This window comes from Sinocyclocheilus grahami, unplaced genomic scaffold (genome assembly GCF_001515645.1).
Source record: "Sinocyclocheilus grahami isolate Dianchi unplaced genomic scaffold, SAMN03320097.WGS_v1.1 scaffold92.1, whole genome shotgun sequence".
Lineage (NCBI taxonomy): Eukaryota > Metazoa > Chordata > Actinopteri > Cypriniformes > Cyprinidae > Sinocyclocheilus > Sinocyclocheilus grahami.
The window spans coordinates 359,232-385,112 of record NW_015505271.1 but is presented as its reverse complement, the minus strand read 5'-3'; the positions used below and the strand labels follow the sequence as shown (position 1 = coordinate 385,112).

General features: G+C 36.1%; 1 protein-coding gene across 1 annotated transcript; it reads left to right on the top strand.

Annotated features, from left to right (window-relative positions):
- Positions 1-1,329: 1,329 nt before the first annotated feature.
- On the top strand, positions 1,330-25,563 carry LOC107587417 (serine/threonine-protein phosphatase 2B catalytic subunit gamma isoform-like). Its single transcript, XM_016275217.1, has 9 exons — positions 1,330-1,348; positions 4,843-5,040; positions 7,801-7,925; positions 22,353-22,532; positions 22,639-22,778; positions 23,826-23,903; positions 24,210-24,304; positions 24,865-24,990; positions 25,429-25,563. The coding sequence occupies exons 1-9, from the start codon at positions 1,330-1,332 to the stop codon at positions 25,536-25,538; spliced, it is 1,071 nt and encodes a 356-aa protein (XP_016130703.1). The 3' UTR covers positions 25,539-25,563.
- Positions 25,564-25,881: the final 318 nt, after the last annotated feature.

Genomic DNA, 25,881 nt, shown 5'->3' with positions numbered 1-25,881 from the left:
TGGGGGGAAAAAGCAGCGGTGTTTTATCATACTAGATACATTTGAAAGATCTGTTATAATGCTACTCTGTGCGGTCGGGACCGGTCTATTGAAACGCACAACATATTAAAGCGTCTTTGGTGTTTTACACTTTACACAGGTGATGTGTAGTCGTCCGCTCTCGTCTCTCTCTCTCCATATTATCTCCTTACTGCTTACAGTATTTTATTTAGTGTGGAGAAGTGACCAACTGAACAAGAGCTGAAAAATGATTTTTTGTTTTTTTTCTGTAAATCTGCTGCGTTCTGCTAAGATCAACCCTTGTGTCATGATAGCACAACTTTTTTTTTTTTTAAGGTTGTTTGGGACATGCTTTCTTTCTCCTGAGGATATCATAATGATTGTAATGTTTGGGTTAATTCATGCCAAAAGCGGAAGTGTTAGATTGTCTTTTGCCATAGTCTTCAGTCATCATTTCTTCTTAAATAATGAATGCTTTTGACAGATATTTCTATCCAAAGCAAAAATACATTTGAATTAAATGAGACCATATGAATTTTGAATATTATTTATTGTTATTGCAGAAAAAAATTTCACTTCTATGGCATCTTATTTTCATGCAGGAGTTTTCAAACCAATAAGTTGATTATTACTTTCTTGTTCTTGTTTCTTGATCACAGTTTCTGCAAAAATATTAGGCAACACAACTGTTTTCAGCATTGATAATAAGAAGACATGTTGAGCACCAGATCAGAATATTAGAATGGTTTCTGAAGGATAATGTGACACTGAACTGAAGACGAGTAATGGCTGCTGAAAATTGAGCTTTGCCATTACAGGAATAAATTAAAGTTTTAAAGAATATTAAAATTGAAACATAATTTTACAGTGTAATAATATTTCCCAATAATACTGTTTTTGCTATATGTATAAACTTTTAAACAGTATTTATAGTCACATATCTAACATTAACAGTCGGTAGAAAGTTATGTCCGGTTTTTTGTGTTTTTGTTTATTATATAATTAGTCATATTTTCCCTCACTCTGTCAGTCTTTGTAAATGAAAATATACAGCCGCCTTTATAGTATATATTAGTAAATGGATCCTTCACAATTAAAAATTTTGAAAACCTCTGTTTCAGTAGTAGCTATTTTGCTTCAGGTGTTAGAAATATGTTGTGCAGCCTGCATTGTTTCCATGGTTACGGATTAATTTTTTTTAATAAATATTGACACATGCCTATGGTCCGTGATGTCACCCGTAGGTTTCTGAAGAGCATTTTTGAAGCCCAAAGTGGGCGTAACCGGCCGTCGCCATCTTGGCAGCGCGTCACTCTCGGGTAATCGAAAATGGGCAAAGAGGCGGGAAGTGGGTGGAGCTGGTTGCTAAAACCTCGCCCGCCTAGCTCGACGGTGGTTACATCAGCAGCAATCCACCTGTCACTCAAGTGGCCACGCCCTTAATTACACATCATTTAATGCTTAGTAAAATAAAAACTCACACCCTCACAGTTGTCATGAAGGGCAAAATTAACTATATAGACCAAAACCACTTTTTGTACCAGGCTGTAAACATATTTTTTTCTGCTGTAAAGTTGGGCATTTTAACATGGGGGTTCTATGGGATTGACTCCCTTTTGAAGCTGGTCTCTAGCGGCCAGTCGATGAATTGCAGTTTTAGTCACTTCCTTGTTGGTTTCAAGAGAGACCGGAAGGTTGCCGCTTGGTGGCCACATAATAGAAATCAAAGAGGCTGAACTTTGGCCATATGAAGAGATCCTTCATAAATTTTGGCATTTGCCAAGTTTTGGACTGCTGGGAATTTTTCTCTGTGAACAGGAAAAGTTTGAAATCTGTTTTAATGAGACATTTCAGTGTCCTCGTACAGATACGCTGCTGATTGGTTGTGGGATCGAGTGGCTTGATTTGAATCCCTAATGGTTGAGGGCTCAGACATCATTTGCTCTGGCATTCTGGGCACGTTTAATAGAACCGCCAGATTAACGGGAGCATTGGCAAAGTCTGACTCGGTGCACCTTGCGGTTCCGCCAGACAGCTACTTGTTCCCTCTGAATGCTTTGCAGATGTCTTTAGTTACATGTCCTTCAGCATCACCAATCACACCACAGTTTTAAAACACACTTTCCATAAAATTACGCTCAAGTCTGACTTCCTTTGAAACATATGGGCTCTCACTGGCTATCGATCAAGCAGACATTCGGAGCCGGAGGCTGAGCAGCCAAAATACACTATGGCAGTTGCATGCAAATGAGGTCGCGGTGGAAGCAGCAGCATCAACCGTAGCTTTTGTGATAGACTTGGGGGAAAAGACTGTGCCAGTGGCCCTGGCTGTTTACACAGCTTCCTGTTTTCTTCATGGTGTTTGAGAACTTCAACACGCTCCTCACTTCATTCAATAATGAACTCTTCAGAGGGTACAGCGACAGAAAAGACCGATATTAGCAGCTCTTGATAAATCTATGTTTTTTATCTTTAAAAACATCTGTTTACATCATCTTAAGCTTCTAAGGAACCATGAATCATCCAAAATTCTCATTTTGTCTTGAGCCGCAGCCCTTCTCTATGGCAACTTCTGCACTTTTCTGAGGGATTTAGTGGAGTTAGATTACCTGGACGTTCAGCGCAGGTGAGGGATTACTGCGTGACATCTCAGGATCCTTTCACGTCTGTGAAGGTTAAATCTGAGAGCTGAATCAATAGAATCCTCATGATACCATAACTTTTCTTATTAGCCCCAGCAGCAGCAAATGTCATGATGCTCCAGAGAACAGCTCAAACTAATAAAGAGCAGATCTGTAAATACACTGTCTACAACCTTTTTTTTTTTCTTCTTTAAAGATGCATCCTTTGGAGCAAGAGTCACTAAGCGATGTGAAAATGTTTTCATCAACAAACGTGTGCAGTGGTTTTAGGGAAGAACTGATTATTACTTTCTTGTTATGACCAATAACTTATAAATGGCTAATAATATACCATTTTGTCTAACTGGTAAAGTTACTACTTGTAATATAAATCAATATTTTTTGATAAATTAATAAACATTTAATACTTTGTTTTAAAATGCAGTTATTCGCTGTGAAACGGCAGATCTTTTTTTGTATTGTGATGTACATCCAAATGTGATGAATTAATGGATAGAAAAAAACAGTAATGGAAGGAAGTTAATGCATAAAGTTGATCATAAGTGACTGTTACAACATTTTTAATGTTTTTATTTCAAATTAAATGCTGTTTCTATTCATCAAAGTAGCCTGAAGAAATATATCAAGGTTTCAACAAAAATATCAAGCAACTGTTTTCAAAATTGATAAGTTTCTTGAGCACCAAGACAATATATTAGAATGATTTCTTAAGGATCATGTGACTCTGAAGCCTGGAGTAATGGCTGCTGAAAATTTTACTTTGATATCACAGAATAAATTACATATTATGCTCTTTTACAAAGTCTTGATTTTGTTTTAGGGGTGTACTAGAACATGCTCTCATGCTTCTTGTTTCAAAAAACGCATTCTTTTTCACATAATTTACATTATTAATATAACTTTCTCCCCAGCCTGGCACAAACGGCTCGATTAGTTCCGGCTTTGATGAAGGCCTGCCTTCCGAAAAACGAAATGTGTTGTGATTGGTTAGCTGTCCCAGTGCGTTGTGATCGGCGAACAGCTTAGACGGTGTTTCAGTACTGCCACGCCCCCTTGCCAAAGCAGCAAGTTCCATCTGTTCCGGTTTAGTTAAGGATGGCGTCAATATTGCCATATCAATTTGAGCCGGATTCAGACTCAGAGAATATTGAACAAGAGGATCGTGCAGAACCTTTGCATGCACGGATATTGCAAGACATTAGAGTGGCAACGTTATTGTTTTTTTTTTGTGGCTAAATCACGTTTTAGATAGGATGTCAACAACCGCTTAAAAATAACTGCATTTACTATGTACAGATAAGTGCAACGGTAATATGTATTATGTTTATTTTTCTTTAATTCTAACATTATAACATTGCAGTGAAACTGTTATACAGTTTAATTTATTTATACCATAGTCTCATAATTGAAGTGTAAATTCTGCAGATTACATCATTGTCCAGTATTGTACTGTCAGCAACTTATAAAAAACAACTTTTTCATAATTGTAACATATTTACATACAAAATTATTCAGGTGCATGTGTAATAACTTGTGAAAACTTGATGCTTCAGCAGCACTTCTTCGTTGTCGTCGTCGTCTTGTTCCCGTAGGCGGGAATTATTTTAATGATATTCTTGACATCACAAAACCCGGAAAACAACGCTGTAGTCCAAATGAGCCGTTCGTTGTAGTTCTTGAAAAGGGATTTTTTAAAAACGAAATATCTCTCTTTGGAGTGGACTTTGAGATTTGTAACTTGGTAGATCTTTTTTATGCCCAAACATGCACACTACACACTGACTAAACTACAAAAAGTGAAAAAACATAATAGAACCCCTTTAAAATGGAAAACAGTTATTTTAAATCGTAATAATTTCATTACCGTTTTACTGTATTTGTTATCAAATAAATTCACCCTTGGTGAGCATAAGAGACTTTCAAAAACATTTAAAAAATCTTACTGACCCCAAACTTTTGAAATGTATTGTATGTCTATTAACCATTTAAAAAGTGATTTATTAACATTATGTTTGAATAATTAAATGACCTTTTATTCCTCAACTCTTTTATATTGGCTCTTTATCACTTGTAGTGGGCATACTTTGTACCTCCTCTTTTCTATGACTGAAGCTTGGTTTCCATACTTGCAGCTGCCTTGCTAATGTTGTAAAAGTTGAGCACATTATCAACTGATATTTTGCTCTTGTTGTACCTACAGCAGTGCCACTGCCCCCTCACCAGCGACTGACAGTGAAGGACCTATATGTGGATGGTAAGCCCAATGCTGAGATACTGAAGAACCATTTGATCAAAGAGGGACGTGTGGAGGAAGACGTTGCGCTGCGCATCATAAACGAGGGTGCCAACATCCTAAGGCAGGAGAAGTGCATGCTAGAGGTGGAGGCTCCAATCACTGGTAAGAAAGCAAGAGCATCTTTAGTAGGGCTTGAGGGAGATGACCATCTGTCTTGATTAAAACGCACTTTGTTCTGACTTGTGGTTTTGTTCTGCTGTGGCTGAATCTAGTTCCTAAGAAAAAATGCTCCAAAAAAGGTGTTTTTTCCCTCATGGAAACTTCATGCAACATTTCAGATATTCATTATTACACTTCATTGGCATCAGTGTGTGTATCTTCAGCCAACAATAAAATAATAAGTCATAAAACGATTGGTTTGGTTGATAAGTAACCTTTCAAGTAGGCCCATACTCCATCTGTGAAAACCGTTTTCATCAGGCACACCATATTGGCATTGCTGTTGAGTTCTTTGTAGAGATTACCTGATTTAGTGTTACAAACTGTCACTGGAGAATCAGCTGCGGCAAACTCATTTGGAGATGCTGTCTGCAGATCAGTGGAGCGCAACACAGGAAACAGTCACAGATCCTGCAGCGGAATGTGTTCAGTGATGCTTCAGTGGACACTAGGAGGGATGTGCAAAAACCAATCAACTAAATGGAGTGTTGCCTGAATGGCAAGTCAGCTAATTTGCTCTAAAGGAAGACTTTCATATTATGTCTGGTTTTGAGTGCACCTGACCCTGATTGAATTAAGCCACTTTCCTGTCTACATTCAAATTTACTATTAAAAAAATTAGGGATGCGTGATTTTAGGGTTGCAGCTTTTAAATTGATTTTTAATTGATCGATTGATTTTCTATCAGTCGGGCAATATTGGATATTTAATTGTGCATGCTCATTTCCCCTAAACCTTTGTTGTCATCTAAAGCTTACTTAAAGTATTTTAGCCAATTTTGAGTGCTGTCAAATCGATTAATCGCATCCGAAATAAAAGTTTGTATTTACATAATATATGTGTGTGTACTGTGTATATTTATATGTATACACATACATATTTAAGAAATATATGTAATATATATTATATTTATGTATAATATAAATCTATTGAATTTATATGATGTATAATATAAATATTATATTACTGTATGTATAATATACATTTATATTATGTATAATATAAATATGTATACATTTAATATTTCTTAAATATATACATGTATGTGTGTGTATTTAAATATACACTGTACACACACATATATTATGTAAACACAAACTTTTATTTTGGATGTGATTAATCGCGATTAATCGATTCGACAGCACTAGTTTTTTCATACTACATATACTTTTCATTCTCTTCATACTGTAAATTTGTATTGCCTAAATTCACTTGTCGATAATTATAGTAGTAATAATTTTAAATTCATGATGAATGTAAACTTTTTAAAGCAGGTTTTACTGTGCACATTGATTTTACGAGCACACTAATTAAAGATGCTAAAATATATTTAAAAAAAGTTATGTCTAGGTTATATAAACCAGTCGACCTCAATAATTGCTTATTTAGATGTTGGAAAATTAGTCAACCATTTTGACCCATCTCTAATCACACTGGTTTATGAGAAATTGCATAATAGTAAATTAGTTATGGGCTTTTGCTTCTTTTATTTGACAGATAGATAGAAGAGAGTGACAGGAAATCGTATAATGGGAATTTACAGATTATACACAAGAATCTGCATCGCATCTGGGTAATCTTAAATTCAGCTGGGCCTTATCAGTGACAAACAGAGAGCCTGTTAAACTTACTCAATTATTTGATGAAGATGACACACATATATTATGTAAACACAAACTTTTATTTTGGATGTGATTAATCGCGATTAATCGATTCGACAGCACTAGTTTTTTCATACTACATATACTTTTCATTCTCTTCATACTGTAAATTTGTATTGCCTAAATTCACTTGTCGATAATTATAGTAGTAATAATTTTAAATTCATGATGAATGTAAACTTTTTAAAGCAGGTTTTACTGTGCACATTGATTTTACGAGCACACTAATTAAAGATGCTAAAATATATTTAAAAAAAGTTATGTCTAGGTTATATAAACCAGTCGACCTCAATAATTGCTTATTTAGATGTTGGAAAATTAGTCAACCATTTTGACCCATCTCTAATCACACTGGTTTATGAGAAATTGCATAATAGTAAATTAGTTATGGGCTTTTGCTTCTTTTATTTGACAGATAGATAGAAGAGAGTGACAGGAAATCGTATAATGGGAATTTACAGATTATACACAAGAATCTGCATCGCATCTGGGTAATCTTAAATTCAGCTGGGCCTTATCAGTGACAAACAGAGAGCCTGTTAAACTTACTCAATTATTTGATGAAGATGTTGTGCTTCAAGGTTTAATTCTTCGAGCTGTTGTGTGCGTCATGCCACAGTATTTTATGATGCAGATGAATTAGAGCTCATCTGTCCTCTATAGATATTGCTGCCTTTGAAACACGAATTAATAGATGTCACAAACCCCTCTGGTTCTAGATACAGCCTGTTTTATAAATGGATCCAGCCTCTGTATTTTCAGATATAGTGTCGTTGTTGCTAAGTGACAGTGCAGTCTTGTACATGTGACCGTTGCTGGCTAGATGATGCAGGTAGGATGGATTTATGTGAAGTGTTTGGTCGCCGTCCAGTCCATTATCTCTATGGCATTTGTGTTAAATGTGATGTGATACAAAAAACCTTTTACCGTTTCACTTTGCTTACAATTGCCATTGATTTCAGTATGAGGCAGGCATTAAGTACCATTCACTGAAAGTGATGCATCATGTTAAGCTTTTGTTGTGCTTCCTTTTTACCTGTAGTATGTGGTGACGTTCACGGACAGTTCTTCGACCTCATGAAGCTCTTTGAAGTTGGTGGTTCCCCCGACAACACGCGCTATCTCTTCCTGGGCGATTATGTGGACAGAGGATACTTCAGTATTGAGGTGAATGCGTATTCTTCGACTGAAATAATCTACAACAAGAGGCCCACATAGAATCTGCACCTGCAGAAATCAGGTTCACAGATTCCCACTGGACACTGAAACCCTGTTATTCAAAGATTTCTACATTTCCACAGTCATTTGTGCATTTATTTATTTATTTTTCAATATTTAGGCTAACATGTTTATGTATTTAGCCACTAATAAGTGTGTAGTACACTCAAAGTAGCTTTAACACATTGTTTTTGATTTCTCGCCAATATACTGCCATTCAAAAGCTTTTTTGAATGATTTTAAAATAAATCTCTTATGCTCACCAAGGCTGCATTTATTTGATCAAAAATACAGTAAAATTCGATTGGGTGCTCAAGAAACTTTTCTTATTATTATCAAAGTTGACAACAGTCGTGCTGCTTAAAGGTGCACTAAGCAATTTTTGCCAAAGGATGTTGATATTTGAAAGCACCAAAACAAACACGCCCATACCCCAACAGGACCTCGCCCCTATTTTGATAACTCCGCCCCACACATACATTCACAATGGCAGCGACGATGGCAGAATCTGCTATGACTGCCATCCAAGCATATTCAAGCAAATGCCAACACAGAATAGTTGTGTGAAAAATCAAAATCAACATAACTCGCCTATCAAGAAGAAACAAAGCAACCTCTGCGTCCGATTCCAGGCCTTCCCGCTCCTTGAGTTCTTTCAATGGCTGGAAGCTGCTCCAGTATTTACGTGGGTCCTACCTCTTGCCTGATCATAACCCTTCTTTTGAATGTTTTGTTCCTCTGAAATTTTTCTCTGTTTTTATCTGCCATCTCTCGCTATCTATAGGCAATCTGCTAATATCCGTCCTGTGCACTCACTGAGCGCTCTCTTCTCCTCATCATCACTAGACACGCCCCTTACTGCTGATTGGCTGCGAGTTTGTTTTGGGGCTTGGTCCGAGGTTTTTCAAAAATCGCTTAATGCACCTTTAATATTTTGGTTGAAACTGTGCTAAGTTTTTGTCACGATTGCTTGAAATGAGCAGCATTTATTTAAAATAAAAATCCTTTGTAACCTTCATAAATAAATGTATTTATTATCACTTTTGATTTAATGTGCTGAATAAAAGTATTAATTTCTTTTAAAAAAGAAAAAAATCTTACTGACCTCAAACTTTTGAAAGCTAGTGTGTCAGTGCAGGTTCCATCTGGGCCATTAAGTAAGAGTCTTATTCTGCCTGTCTTGTTCTGTCTATGCAGTTTACCCTAACCATATCTTTACCCTAACACCAGTGTTTTTCCTGATACTCTATTATTATAGAGTAGATTAGTATTTAGGGATTTGTGATTGTTCCAGTGGGGATATGTATTTGCATGCAAGGCTGGATTCATTCTTACTTGGCTGAGAATCTGACATCTTCTCTGAACCATCTGTTAAGGCATTATCACTGGCTACACTGCCACATTACCAACAGTGCATCAACTGCCACACATAAGCACAAAAGAGAGGTAAAGCAGATTATGCCATAATCGCCAATAAAGATTTGTTGGTCAACAATTGCATTTAGTCATGTAGTTTCCAGAATTTGGGGAAACTGTCATCTTTTACATAGTTACAGTGGCTGGTCTGAAAGGATGAGGTATTCGGATTTGCTTTGCCTTAACGTTGAATTAGCATGCCTATGTAACATTGAGCAGATCAAGGAAAAAAGAGCTGAGTTGTAGTAGGGCTGTTCGATTCCAAATTTTTTAGAATCGACTTCTTGATTCCTTATTTCTAGCATCAACACTGGAGTCAGTTCTTTGGTGGTGTTTTCGATTCTTTTTCTATTTTTAAAGAGTGGAGAAACATGTTAATTAATTAATCACGCTGTGGCTACATGATATGAAGGCTTACTTGCTTTTAAACTTCCTTAGTATTATTCAGTGTTTATTATAAGCACCTATTATGTCGTCATGTAGTCCAGAGCTTAAAATGTTCCCTTGTGAACAGCAGAGCCTGTCAGTTTCACAATTTAAGCTAAATTATGGAGATTGTCAGACTGGTTTATTCTTTTTATATACTTTAGATATCTAGAACAAATTCATGTTTGTGCATCAATATCCGTATTGTGTGTTTTATGTACAAAAATTTAATGTAGGAAACTTGTCTGAGAGGTAGCAGGGTTTCCGCAGGTGCTTAAAAAGTCTTAAATTTAGTTGTATCAAATTTAAGGCCATAAAAAGTCTTAATTATGATTTCAAGGGGTCTTAAATTTGGGGACAAGAAAGACAAGAATTGTGATATGGCCTAATGTGACGATTAAATTTCAGAAAGCTATGAATTTATTAAATAAACATGAGCGCTGCACGTTTCAAAGTCAGCTGCTGCGCTGCTTTGTTTACTGCCGTTACCGGGGAAACCGCAGTATTTCTGCCGCTTCAAAAGCGCCTCCTGCTGGACGGGTTGCTGTTTTTGAACATACAGTGTGAAAATCAACCCATGTTTTTACGCTGCAAACACGCATAGTTGTAAATGTGAACTGGTGGATTAACAAGAAGATAATGCAATATAAAAATGTAAACAATTAAGAAAGCTAAATAAAATATATTTAATTAATAGTTGATTGATAATAGTTGTTTACATTAATAATTGATAGTTTTCCCTTATGAAAATTAACCATGGTTTGTAAAAGTAAAAGTGTAGTAACCATGTTTTTTTTGTTTTTTTTTTAGCATATTGACTACCATTTGTATAACCATGCACGTCTCAGACCGCTGACTGTTTCTATAGCAACCGGGACTTCTAACGGCAGCTGCAGTGATGTGCTGGCTTTACCGATTAGTGATTGGCTCTTTTGCTCAGAAGGCGGGGCTTCGTTTGCTAGAGCGGCCATATTGAGCGTTGCATTTTTCCCCATTCAAAACAATACGAGTGACATGTCTTGGGTATTATATAGTCTTTGGTTGGGGTAACTTTTAGACGTACTTTCAGATTTATTTATTATATAAAATGATTTATTTATTTGTTATTATTATAAAAACTTTTATAATCTATAACATTAAACTTATTTCATGTTTGCTCTAAACCATATGCTTTTTTAGGTATCAAGATCAAAGGCACCCTGTGTAGTTATATTTATAAACTTAAGTTTTTTTTTATTAATACCAATCAAATTAAATCAATATCTAAAAAAATATGAGCGCTGCACATTTCAGTTAGCTGCTGGCTGCTTTGTTTACTGCCGTTACCGGGGAAACCGCAGTATTTCTGCCGCTTCAAAAGCGCCTCCTGCTGGACTGGTTGCTGTTTTTGAACATACAGTGTGAAAATCAACCCATGTTTTTACGCTGCAAACACGCATAGTTGTAAATGTGAACTGGTGGATTAACAAGAAGATAATGCAATATAAAAATGTAAACAATTAAGAAAGCTAAATAAAATATATTTAATTAATAGTTGATTGATAATAGTTGTTTACATTAATAATTGATAGTTTTCCCTTATGAAAATTAACCATGGTTTGTAAAAGTAAAAGTGTAGTAACCATGTTTTTTTTGTTTTTTTTTTAGCATATTGACTACCATTTGTATAACCATGCACGTCTCAGAACACTGACTGTTTCTATAGCAACCGGGACTTCTAACGGCAGCTGCAGTGATGTGCTGGCTTTACCGATTAGTGATTGGCTCTTTTGCTCAGAAGGCGGGGCTTCGTTTGCTAGAGCGGCCATATTGAGCGTTGCATTTTTCCCCATTCAAAACAATACGAGTGACATGTCTTGGGTATTATATAGTCTTTGGTTGGGGTAACTTTTAGACGTACTTTCAGATTTATTTATTATATAAAATGATTTATTTATTTGTTATTATTATAAAAACTTTTATAATCTATAACATTAAACTTATTTCATGTTTGCTCTAAACCATATGCTTTTTTAGGTATCAAGATCAAAGGCACCCTGTGTAGTTATATTTATAAACTTAAGTGTTTTTTTATTATTACCAATCAAATTAAATCAATATCAAAAAAATGTATCTTTGCACTACAGAGGTGGCACAGAAGAACACAAAAGTGTTATTTAGGTATATTTACAGACTGTTTAATGAGGCTCAGAGGTGGCATGAAAGCGTTTAAATTCATAATAACAATTTTGTGTGATGAATGTTTTAAATCATAGGTCTTCAACCCTGCTCCTGGGGACCCACTGTCCTACAGAGTTCAGCTCCAACCCTAATCAAACACACCTGAATCAGGTAATCAAGGTCTTCAAGATCACTTGAAAAGTCGCAGGCCAGGTGTGCTGAAGCAGGTTGGAAATAAACTTTGCAGGACAGTGGGTCCCCAGGAACAGGGTTGAAGACCTATGTTTTAAATAAAGTTATGAATATAGAGATTAAATTATTTAAATAGGTGGCGGCAAGTCACTGTCTGTGTCACTGAATCATTCATTCAGTTGATTTGTTCAAACAGCTGATTCATTCAGGAACGAAGCAAGTGACTGTTCAAAAAGATTCATTAAAAAATGATTATTATTATATATTGTGCTACGTTTATGTGCGTAAGCTATTGAATGAATATAACATAGAAATCCCTTTAATTTCCCAAAAAATCTAAATGGTTGGAGCTGGAACGTTCCCCCCCCTCGAAATTCACTCCCCAGACTCCGTCCCCCGCATTACACCCATTTCCAGCCCTGGTTAGTTTAGCAAAACCATGGTTAATTTGTGGCTACTAGGGCTGTTAAAATTTTTTAGAATATTTGTCAAATTTAAAATAAAAATCCACATTCGAATGCAAAAACGAGCCAGCCTTATCATGAATTAACTATAGTAACAATAGTTTTTTCCCCCCCCATTCCATTTTCTTAAAAATGGTTTAAAGGCTGAGATGTGAAGGTCATTATCATTAAACGTTTTGTTTTTGTGAAAACCTGTATTTGAACTGTAAATCATGCTTTTTACAATCATTTTACAGTTTAATGTTACCATAGATAATGCCCTTCCCTGTTTATCCCCTGCTATTATATTCATTTTATTTGTGCAGGTCTTAAAAAAGGTCTTAAAAAGTCTTAAGTTTGAGCTTTAAATTCCTGCAGAAACCCTGTGTAGGCTAATTTAAATCTGTCGTATGCTATTCAACATGCAGGATCACAGAATGAAATGAAGACAATAAACCTCTCTAACTTAAGTGAATAAAAGGTTATAATCAGCAATATTGAATGTTTCAGTGTGACATACCATCACAGTGAGTTGTAGACACGATAACACAAAAGAATGGCTACTATATATGTATATATTTTACCAATTAATTTAAACAAACAGTCTGAAATAACTGTTTTGCAGATAGACTTCCCATCACTATTAGCCTTAGAATTCTGAGATTCTGAGTTTGCAATCCATTCTTGATTCCTAATGCCTCTTGATCAACAAATCATTTCCCAGCCCTACTGAGTTGAAGTGAAGGAGTGTGGCAGCTGGGGATTTATCTTTATATGTGTGCATATGATATTGTTGTTGTATAATAATAATAATAATAAAATAATATACTAATTAACTAAGCAAAAACGGTCCATTTTGAATCTCCCAGTTTACTCAAGCCTCTACTTTTCGTGTGATTGATTGGTTTTGGTTTGCGTAGGCTGTGCAAGTTCACTAAATGTCACTCTTAAAAGAGAAAACATTAAATTGCAGGAGCTGTGGATGCTTAAGAATGGAGAACAAGGGTATCAAAGACCTTGTTATGCTGTAAGGTTAAATGACCTCTCTTTCTCAGTCTGTCTCATTTGGATGTGTCACTGAAGGAGTTGTCTGAGTGGAGCTATTTGATAACCTGCCAGACACTGTACCCTTTCATAAGAGATGAGTCATAGAGCATTAAAGCGTGGAACACTCTATGAATTACTGAAATAAATGAACTTTTCCACGACATTCTAATTTATTGAGATGCACCTGTATGTGTGTGTGTGTAGTAACATTCAAAATTTGGGTCGATAAGATTAAAAAAAAAAAAAAATTTGTTGAATTTATTTAATACACGAGTTTCACAATTTGAGTTGAATTACTGAAATAAATGAACTTTTCCACGACATTCTAATTGATTGAGATGCACCTGTATGTGTGTGTGTGTGTGGTAACATTCAAAATTTGGGTCGATAAGATTTAAAAAAAAAAAAAAAAATTTTTTTTTAAAGAAGTCTCTTATGCTTACCATAGCTGCATTTATTAGATCAAAAATACAGTAAAAACAGAAATATTTTGAAATATTATTGCAATTTTAAAATATATTAAAATAGAAAATTCAGGTTGTTTAAAGTCTGAAAAATTGTCTTAATTCGCAACATTTAGCACGCTGTCAAGATGCTGAAGCTCTATTGAATAAGGATGTTTTCACACCTGAGCGTTTGTTTTCGGAACCTGGTGCGTTTTCTCCCTTGGTTCGGTTCGTTTAGGCATATGTGAACACCGCAATCGTGCTCGGATCCGCACCAAAACAATCGTTCCGAGACCGCCTGAACGAGTTGTTTTCGGCCCAATTGCAAGGGAACTCTGGAGCGGTTCGCTATAATTGTGAAAGCAATCCGATCCAACGGACCAACGAACCAGGCTGTATCACAATGTATGATGGGTAATTACGTAAAGTTGCGTGAAGCAGCAGGGATTGTATTGCTAATGGCTCCCAAAATGAACCGTGGGCTAACTTGGAGCAGGGAAGAAGTGAAATGTTTAATTGAAATTTGGTCAGACGAACACATTGCCGAATAGCATTCTAATTGCTCTTCTCCCCAATATGTGCATGGTAAGAATGTTGTCCCATCTAAGTTTTGATTCCTGCTCAAAATAATGACGCAATATAACAGCAGTTACCAAAAAAGCCACAATAATCTTGTGAAGCTGCTGTCTGTCCATCCTGATGGATGACAGCATTGAGCGGAATCCCGGAAATTAAACCGATGCACTCTGACCAATTAAAGTAGAGTTTACTCACACGTGACTTGTATTAACAAAGTTTGATCCATTTGTAAATATTGCCTTGTGAATGCGAACTGAACCAAGATGAAATTACAACATTGTAGTGATTTAACCCCCGGTTTCGGAAAACAAAGCAATCGATCTACAGGTGTGAAAACACCCTAAGTCTCAGAATTCTGTGAATTCCTCCCATTTGAAACGCCATTGCAAAAAACAAAACAAAAAAACAATTAGATAACCTAATCAACCTAATTGATTGGTTGATGGATGCCTAGTTAACCATCCTGATCCATCCATGTTATTAAACCAGGCAATAACCTGAAGCGGCATGTAAACTTTAAGAAAAAAATGTGTCGTCTGCCATTCAGCAATGATAGCCTTTGTTCAGGTCCTCTTCTCATGGCCACTATTACCTGTAATTTTCAGCTCATAATTCCTCTTGCGTAGGCTCCAGTTCCAGCTCTCGGCACTGTTGCATCCCACCCCCCGCTCGCACCCTCCTCCGTGTCTATTATTTCACATGTCATTTAAATGCACACCTGTCGTCCTTGGTTACCTTGGTGTCCTGTTCTCCCCACATTGAGTGGTGTCTGGGATTTTGCATGCAAATGAAAAGGAAGCGGGTGGGGGGATTAAGATAAATGGATTTTAATGAGGCTGAAAAGAGTGTGTGCGTGTACTCTGTACTGTACAGAAGATCAGGCATCTCACTCAAACGATTAGTGTATTGCCAAGGTTTTTTTTGTTGTTTGCTGCCAAGGACATTCTATACTTTAGTATGAATTTTAGATGTATAAATGAACCAAACAAACCTGTTGTTTAGAATAATGTGTCATTGGGAATAATTACCATGTGAGCAATCGCTCCCAGTTTTGCAGTCCCTCATGCACCCAGTTGGCCATCTGTTGAGCACCAAACAGTGAAAGGACAGTGATTGTGCCGTAATCTTGCCATTGGGCATTGAAAACAGTCAGATTGCCTTTACATGCAATAGAACAATTGCCTTTGTTTTACAATAAAGGAAGACTTACAAAAATCAAATTTTATTAAAGTGTCCTGCTATAAATGATATTAGACATTGTTTTTACTCAGAAATTACACTAATAAATATATTTTTAAAAGGTTTCTCCTGGGGAAAATTTTTAAAGAAGTCTCTTATGCTTACCATAGCTGCATTTATTAGATCAAAAATACAGTAAAAACAGAAATATTTTGAAATATTATTGCAATTTTAAAATATATTAAAATAGAAAATTCAGGTTGTTTAAAGTCTGAAAAATTGTCTTAATTCGCAACATTTAGCACGCTGTCAAGATGCTGAAGCTCTATTGAATAAGGATGTTTTCACACCTGAGCGTTTGTTTTCGGAACCTGGTGCGTTTTCTCCCTTGGTTCGGTTCGTTTAGGCATATGTGAACACCGCAATCGTGCTCGGATCCGCACCAAAACAATCGTTCCGAGACCGCCTGAACGAGTTGTTTTCGGCCCAATTGCAAGTGAACTCTGGAGCGGTTCGCTATAATTGTGAAAGCAATCCGATCCAACGGACCAACGAACCAGGCTGTATCACAATGTATGATGGGTAATTACGTAAAGTTGCGTGAAGCAGCAGGGATTGTATTGCTAATGGCTCCCAAAATGAACCGTGGGCTAACTTGGAGCAGGGAAGAAGTGAAATGTTTAATTGAAATTTGGTCAGACGAACACATTGCCGAATAGCATTCTAATTGCTCTTCTCCCCAATATGTGCATGGTAAGAATGTTGTCCCATCTAAGTTTTGATTCCTGCTCAAAATAATGACGCAATATAACAGCAGTTACCAAAAAAGCCACAATAATCTTGTGAAGCTGCTGTCTGTCCATCCTGATGGATGACAGCATTGAGCGGAATCCCGGAAATTAAACCGATGCACTCTGACCAATTAAAGTAGAGTTTACTCACACGTGACTTGTATTAACAAAGTTTGATCCATTTGTAAATATTGCCTTGTGAATGCGAACTGAACCAAGATGAAATTACAACATTGTAGTGATTTAACCCCCGGTTTCGGAAAACAAAGCAATCGATCTACAGGTGTGAAAACACCCTAAGTCTCAGAATTCTGTGAATTCCTCCCATTTGAAACGCCATTGCAAAAAACAAAACAAAAAAACAATTAGATAACCTAATCAACCTAATTGATTGGTTGATGGATGCCTAGTTAACCATCCTGATCCATCCATGTTATTAAACCAGGCAATAACCTGAAGCGGCATGTAAACTTTAAGAAAAAAATGTGTCGTCTGCTATTCAGCAATGATAGCCTTTGTTCAGGTCCTCTTCTCATGGCCACTATTACCTGTAATTTTCAGCTCATAATTCCTCTTGCGTAGGCTCCAGTTCCAGCTCTCGGCACTGTTGCATCCCACCCCCCGCTCGCACCCTCCTCCGTGTCTATTATTTCACATGTCATTTAAATGCACACCTGTCGTCCTTGGTTACCTTGGTGTCCTGTTCTCCCCACATTGAGTGGTGTCTGGGATTTTGCATGCAAATGAAAAGGAAGGGGGTGGGGGGATTAAGATAAATGGATTTTAATGAGGCTGAAAAGAGTGTGTGCGTGTACTCTGTACTGTACAGAAGATCAGGCATCTCACTCAAACGATTAGTGTATTGCCAAGGTTTTTTTTGTTGTTTGCTGCCAAGGACATTCTATACTTTAGTATGAATTTTAGATGTATAAATGAACCAAACAAACCTGTTGTTTAGAATAATGTGTCATTGGGAATAATTACCATGTGAGCAATCGCTCCCAGTTTTGCAGTCCCTCATGCACCCAGTTGGCCATCTGTTGAGCACCAAACAGTGAAAGGACAGTGATTGTGCCGTAATCTTGCCATTGGGCATTGAAAACAGTCAGATTGCCTTTACATGCAATAGAACAATTGCCTTTGTTTTACAATAAAGGAAGACTTACAAAAATCAAATTTTATTAAAGTGTCCTGCTATAAATGATATTAGACATTGTTTTTACTCAGAAATTACACTAATAAATATATTTTTAAAAGGTTTCTCCTGGGGAAAATGTTACAGTTTTTTATCAAATATGAAAATGATTTTTTTTTTTTTTTAACAACAGGTAAAGCTGTCAGCTGTGTGGATATTAGCAATATCGTTAACCGTTCTCGTTTATAATCGATACTAAAATGGCTTCTTGTTATCAAAATCTTTAGTCTATATGTTGTGTTGTGTTTGTGAACTTTATATTATTTGTAGCGCACTTGCCGTCAATAATCACAATAAGCTTTGTGCTCTGTTACCTTTTAATAAGTAATGTAGCAGACTTAAAATTCAGCCAAGTAAATAATGAAATTCAAGCAATGCATACTGTTTTGGCGCTCCTTAATGCGGCATGAGCGATTGCTTTATCACAGTTCAAGCGCTAAACATGAATGGACATCAACAGATATATTATAAGTAAGCCTACAGTACAACTTACTGAAATTTCTCATGTAATCGCTCATTCAGTGTTTCAAACTGCAAAAAAAAAAACAAGTAAAACTTGTAAACAATGCCACAAACAATCATTTACCTCAGAATAACCATTCGGCGTTCATAAGCTCATCAGTCAGCTAGAAAAAATATAACTATAAATAGGAGTAAATGTATGCGCTATATTGCATGTTCATATTTGTAATTAACCTGTTGTCGACATGATAAGAAAGAATGCAAGGAGCTAAAGATAAAATTCAACACCTCCTATATAATTGCATGTTACTAATAAAGAAAAACAGACTGGATGTGTGCAAGACATATGACAACATTTATAGGATGCATTGAGGAGGAGCCCAATCTACACCAAGTGATGCTGATATAGTTATGGTCCATGATATTGGCACAGATTTTGTATAATAAACAATTCTTTGTGATTGTATATAGTTCTCATGTTGGAAAAGGCGTTTAGTTCCCACTTTAAGTGAGCCTTAGTTCCCAGGACATCTACAAGATGGGTTAAAATTAGGGCTGTGCGATATGGACAAAAAAAACCTATCGCGATTTCTTTGATCAGTTTTGCGATTTCGATTTTAATCACGGTTTTGACACACACAGACATGCTTTACAGTCATGAATGCATTCAGTGTGAATTTGACACATATTTCCAAAAGAAAACCAATTAGAGCTTTATCAAAAAGCTGTAACATGTCTCTAGAACAGACATAAGGCAAAATAATCACTAAGTAAAGGTGTAACAACATGTCTCTAGAATAAACATATGGCAGAAAAAATAAAAATCACCTGCCCAGGGATTTTTTTTGCCATGCATTGGTCATAGAGCTCTTTGTGGCGTTGCCTCAATTGTTGAACTAGATTTGTTGTGCCAAGTTCACACGTACTCCGTCTGCAGTGCATATACAGTATGTGTATGCGGTGCAGAAGCAGAAATTTCTGTGCCAATCCATGTTATTTTTTACTGCGAATAATGCGCTGTCACTTTCAGCGTGTGCAGCACAGTAGAAATAGACTCCGTGCGGAAACGATCGCAGCATGACTGCTGCAGACGCACCGCTCCTGGAGCGCACTGCCGGAGCGCAATCACATGCAGTGTGAACACTCTGATCTGTTAACATGGGTGTGGAAAAAATATGCACCACAGACGGAGTGTGAACCTGCCGTTACGTTTGTATGCCCGTCATAGAGGTCTGTTCTTTTCTCGTGCTCCATTTAGGCGCGCTGCATTCTGATTGGTTCGGATAGCATACTGCGGGGAGGTCGGGGTGCGGAAAATCGTGCTATAAAGCAATTTAGAAATCGCGCAAGCTCAAATCGCAATTTTATGACGATTTTGATTAATCGCACAGCCCTAGTTAAAATGCTGATAAAGACTAGAAAACATGAGACATAAACACATGACAGTATGACTGAAATGTTAAAGTGTTAAAAAAAGTTAATAAAACATGTTTATTCTGTGGCATTTAAAAAATAATCTGGCTCCTTAATTGATTTTAATTTTTTTTGTCTGGAGCCCTGTTATAAGTGCAAATTGAATGCTTTGATGCTTTCACATGCATAACTGCAATCAAATTCAAATGTATTATAGTTTAAATATACAGTATATTAGATGCAGTTAGATGGGCATTAAAGTGCTTATTTTGACCCATCTAAGACTTAAGTTAATATTTCTATTACATTTCATGATTGCTTCTGTTTTTATTTTATTTTTTAAGTGTTCAATGTACTGAAGCATTTGTGGCAAACTAAAATATCCTTTAATATCTGTTCTAAACTTGGATGTCATATTTAAGTTCATTTAAAATATATTTACTTACATTTTTAAAATTTTAAATGTAGTTTTGCAAAGCGCACAGTTATAAAATTATATGAGACTATTAAAACATGATATTTTAAGATTATCAAAACAATCATTTAAATTTGATTTCATTAATATATTATCTGCAAGTAAATGTGTGTATATATATATATATACCTCTAAAATTCTCTACCAGAAGCACATTCAATGCTTTTTTTTCACAAGGTTATGCCAGCCATGTGTTTTATATTAATATAATAGCAGTTCATATTATATTATGCTATAGTGTATTATACTTTTGCTTCTTGGTAAAATCCTAATGAAATAAAAATGAAGGTTCTTTTGAAGGTCTGATTAAATCCCTGATTTTGGTTTTGTATGAGTCAGTGGCACTACTCTGTTGTGCTTGAAATGAACACTGTTTGCTCTTAAGCTCATATAATAGCATTGCTATTGTGCTCTGCATAACAAAGATGGAGGTGGTTTCATGGCTGAATGTTCAGTGGAAGCCCAAGTGCTCTCCATGAGACCTTGTTCGAGGAGCGAATGTGTAATACGGTTTATTGAATAACCCAGCTGCATTCAGTGGAAACCAGAAGACAAGACTAATGAGACTACTTCAGTCCAGATACTGAAGTATTAATAAGCTTATTCAGCAGCTGAATTAAGGATTCGCATTGCACTAATTAGGCTCATTTGGATTTTATTGAATAGTCCCTGCTTCTTTTGTGTCTGCTGGGTGGCAGGATTTGTCGCTTTAGGTGTAGTTATTACTGTGTGACTGCATGCAGACATGCTGGTTGTGACATCATGGAATATTATTATGCACAAGTAATTTAACATTGTCTTGATAATGATAACTTTGTATTGACTTTGATATTGTATGTACCGATTTAAAGATCAGGTCTGTGTTCACACCTTCAATATACGCTTATTTCCAAGTCAAAACTGAATTGTAAATAATAAAATTGAGAAATGTGCAAAACTCATTTAAACACCCATTTCAGCAGCACATGGAGTTGCTTTGATAAATTAATCAATAACATAAATTTTTCGTAAGCAGTATACTGGAATACGTTTTAAAGTAAAAAATGTTTTGTTTTTTTGTATTCCAGGTACTGTTCAGAGGTTGGGGGCAGTAAGATGTTTTTTAAAGAAATACATTTTTATTTTGAGCAAGGATCAATTAGATCAAAAATGTATGATGTTACAAAACATGTCTTTTTCAAATAAATGCAGTTCTTTTGAACTTTATGATCATCATAGAATTCTGAAAAAAATATAAATAAATCATGGTTTCCACAAAAATATTAAGCAGCAGCTGTTTTCAACATTATTTAAAAATAAGAAATGTTTATTGAGCTGTCACAGGAATAAATGACATTTTCAAATATATTAAAATAGAAAACCGTTGTTTTAAATTGTAAAAATATTTCATAGTGTTCCTGTTTTACTGTATTTTTACTATATTTTCAAATTAATAGCCTTTGTGAGCACAAGAGACTTTTTGTTAAAGAATTCTTAAAATAATTTAAAAATACATTTGTTTGAATTGAATAGTGTGTGGAAATCAAATTGAATCGTTTTGCTTTTGTACTGAATCCAAAACCAGTGAATTGAACTTTCAACTCAAATATTCACACTTTTAATTAGATGTATTTAGACGCTTCCTTATTGTAGGTTATTTCATAAAGTGGTTGGGACAAAATCGGCCATGGCAAAAAGTGGTGGAGATATGTCCCACCTATCATAAATAACCTATGATCTTTATCTGTTTTTCTTTCATCAATTGTTTGTTCAAATGTCAAGGTCAGCCTATGATAAAAATGTTACCGAATGAGTGACATGCTTCCCATATAAATGACAATGTAATATGTTGTTGAAAGGTTTGAGTTATTGATTGCTTCAAGTTCAAGCGGTGTTTTTGTAATCAGGCTCTCAAAAAGTATATAACAATTTGGATATAGATTTATCGGCCAACATATCGGTTATCGGCTTTCAAAAATAAAGAATAATCGGTTATCGGTATCGGCCAAAATTTTCATATCGGTGCATCCCTAATTATTATTATTTATTTAATGAAATTAATGCAACTGTGCAGCTCAGTGAATCATATCTGATCTTCAGCGATGCACTGAGGGAAGGAGAAATTGGTCTCTCTGGGGTTTTCTTGACTTCAGTTCTCTGAACTCTAATATAGTCATACTTGTCTGTCTGTCTTTGTTTCCTTACAGGTAAAATAAAGTATTCAGAGAGGGTTTATGACGCATGTATGGAGGCCTTTGACTGCTTGCCTCTTGCAGCTCTTCTAAACCAGCAGTTCCTCTGTGTACATGGTGGCCTCTCACCAGAAATCAACTGCTTAGATGACATTAGGAAAGTAAGCAGCTGTTTATGTTCTGTCCTTTTCCTTACAGCCTTTTTTATAAGAAAACAAGATGTGTTCATGCCTCTTTCTTTCTTTGTCTGTACGCTGTGTTTTGCAGTTAGACAGGTTTAAGGAGCCCCCGGCATTTGGGCCTATGTGTGATTTGATCTGGGCCGACCCGGGAGAGGACTATGGCAGTGAGAAGACGGTAGAGCATTTTAACCACAACTCAGTCAGAGGATGCTCCTATTTCTACAGGTACTGGAGCTGAGCTTTGTTCATTGGGTTAGATCTCTCAGATTTTTGAGAAAATTACAGATTTATATACTTCATAATTATACTTATAATAATTACTGTTTCATGATACATTTTGTATATTCCCTTTTTTTCTATACTTAAGACAATTGAAAAGTATGAAAAATAAATATTGAAGGCATAATAATAATAAAAAAAAAAGCTTAGTTCTTCTTCATATAACAAAAACAAAATAGAAGTTTGTAATGCAAATCAACCCCTAGGACATAAAAGTGACTAAAGTATATGGAATGGCTATGTACAGTCTGGGGGTGATTTGGTTATTTTATGTTTATACTTTTTGTTGTTTATTTTTAAATCATGATATTTTCAGATACTTTAATACATATTGTTGTAATTTATGCAAATAAAAAGCATGGGTTCAATATAGCTTATTTTGAAACTATAATAGTTCTGTATAATAGTTAAATTATTAGTTCTGTAACGTTTACATGAGTAATCAATTACTTTTTTAATTTATTTTTTACTACTATAAAAAAAACTCAAGCACTTATGTTGCGAATTGGGGGAAAAAGCTGCTTGGAATATTGTTGTAAAACATTTTTCTTTGACCAGATTCTTTGTACTTGCTCATAAACGTGTAACTGAGTCATTCAGGAATCTGTGAGTCGGTGCGGAAATTCTGTCTGATTTGTGCCGACTCCTGGAAATAACCTGATCGGTGTCACCCAGCTGGTTTCATTCTGGGTGTAGGCCTATATATATAAGCGTTTATTCACTGTTTGCTTGTCCAGCTGGCATTTGTTTGTACCACGCCAGCTGAATGCTAACAAAGTGCAGGTGGTGGGCTATTAGCTTGAGAGTTCACTGTGTTGAGGCCGAGTGGACTTGAAGAGAACCCCAAAAAGCTGTATTCAGAATCATCCAGTCCATTGGCCCGTGCTTCATTCAGTATGAGCAAGAGGGGTTGAGATGTTTAAAGGGCTGAAAACTTGCTTGTGGTCTTTCATTATGAGACCCTCAGAACTTTGTCTTTCTCTTGTTTGACAGTTATGCAGCAGTCTGTGACTTTCTGACAAACAATAACCTGTTGTCAGTAATTAGAGCACATGAAGCACAGGACGCAGGGTAAGTATTATGATGTTTCATGAACGTGGGATTGAAAAAGTTAGTGTTTTCTGTGAAAATTTGAGTTTTTGCTAGTTTAATCTTGTGATGTCGATGTAGTCCTTTTGTGTCTACCAGTTAAAAAATTATATAGGCCATCTGCAACAGTGGATCATTGGACCATTGGACCATTATTCACTGAATTTGACAAGAGTACATTATCTAACAATGACTGAGAGCACTTCCTGGATTAGTCTACACTAGATGCCTTTTTGCCACACTGAGCTAATCTACAACTTAAGAGGTTTGTGTGTGTTTCTGTTTCAGGTACAGGATGTACAGAAAAAGTCAGACAACAGGCTTCCCTTCATTAATTACCATTTTCTCAGCACCAAATTACCTAGATGTCTATAACAACAAAGGTATGTTAGTTTATGTTAAAGTATGTTGGCCATATATTTTGTGGAGGTGTTCTCAAACTTTTTTTTTTTTAAACCAAAGGTGCTTTTCATAACCTCAAACTGTTCTCAGACCCTCAAAACCCCAATGTCGTTATTACTGTGGAAACTTAAATCGTAGCACCTTTGATAAACCATTGCGAGAGATGTCATTGAATGCACAATCAACTTATTCTCAGCTAATAAAAACTAGTTTTTCTTTATATATGTAAATAATTTATGATAAACTTCTGATTTCATATATTTATTGTTGAACTGTGACCGCTGATTTCATATATTTATTGTTGGACTGTGATCGCTGAAGGATAATGTAACACTTGCCAGCAGTGCAAAGAAAAAATATACACTGCAACTCTGCGGTAATTGTTGCCATATACTGACTCTAAAGTGTCTAGAAATCTAGAAAGTCAAAGTATTAGATGACTGTTCGTGAACCTGTGTGGCAGCCTATCAGGTTGCTTTTCCTTTGTTTTCTGTTGGTTTTCATGATTGTGCATGACTTCTCCCCATGTTTTCCTCCTCAGCGGCTGTATTGAAATATGAAAACAATGTCATGAACATTAGGCAGTTCAACTGCTCTCCTCACCCGTACTGGTTACCCAACTTTATGGATGTGTTTACGTGGTCGCTGCCCTTTGTGGGCGAGAAAGGTAGGTATCCAAACTCAGACCTGAAGCCAGGATTGTGATTTTTAGGGACTGTGAGACCGAGATGGTTAGTAGTGTTTGACAGGCTATGCGGAGGAGAGGCAATAGCGACCTTGTTGATTACGTGTTTTGGTGGCTGACTGTGTCCTCTCAGTGGGAAGAACACAGAAAAACTCAAACCTGAAATGACATATTTGTGCAAGTGTGTTCAAGGGCACCTTTTACAAAATCATCTGAAACTTCCTGAGCCTTTCCATCTTTTTTATTTAAGTGTACATGACTGTAAGCCACGCATATTTTGTTATAGAACTTAGAATGGTATTTTAAAAAGAAGCTCTAGGAACAATTGACCACTTTGATAAAGAACTGCATGGACAATGTCTTGTAAAATGTCAGCTTATATTGCAGATCTAACAAGAATGTTTTGTTTTTTTGTTACAGTGACTGAGATGTTGGTGAATGTCTTAAACATCTGCTCTGATGATGAACTCATGTCAGAGGGAGACGACTTATGTGAAGGTAAGGTTGTTCACACACACACACATGTATAATTCAATTAAAATTAATTAAAGTTTGGTAAGCTAACTGCTACCTTATGTGCTGATTTCCTCTTGCTTCACGTTCAGTGACAATTTCATGCAGAACAGCTTGAATGTGCTTGCTGAGTGAGTGAGTGAGTGTGTGTGTGTGTGTGTGTGTGTGAGCATCTGTCTGTCTGGTCATCATCAGCGTAGACAGCAGGTCCTCAGAAGTGTCCAACTGTCATTCTGGCTGTCTAAGATGCTTTCCCTGGAGGTCTGATGTCTGCTTGATACTTCCTGCTTAGACAGTCTGAATTCACATGATGGTGCACTCTTTTATAAAAACAGTTGTATTGTGAAATATTATTACAAT

What these genes read in the sequence shown, in the direction of transcription:
- LOC107587417 (XM_016275217.1), top strand. An exon ending in GAGGATACTTCAGTATTGAG is followed by an intron (nt 7,926 to 22,352) that starts GTGAATGCGTAT and finishes ACTCTAATATAG; the next exon opens with TCATACTTGTCTGTCTGTCT. An exon ending in AGATGTCTATAACAACAAAG is followed by an intron (nt 24,305 to 24,864) that starts GTATGTTAGTTT and finishes TTTCCTCCTCAG; the next exon opens with CGGCTGTATTGAAATATGAA.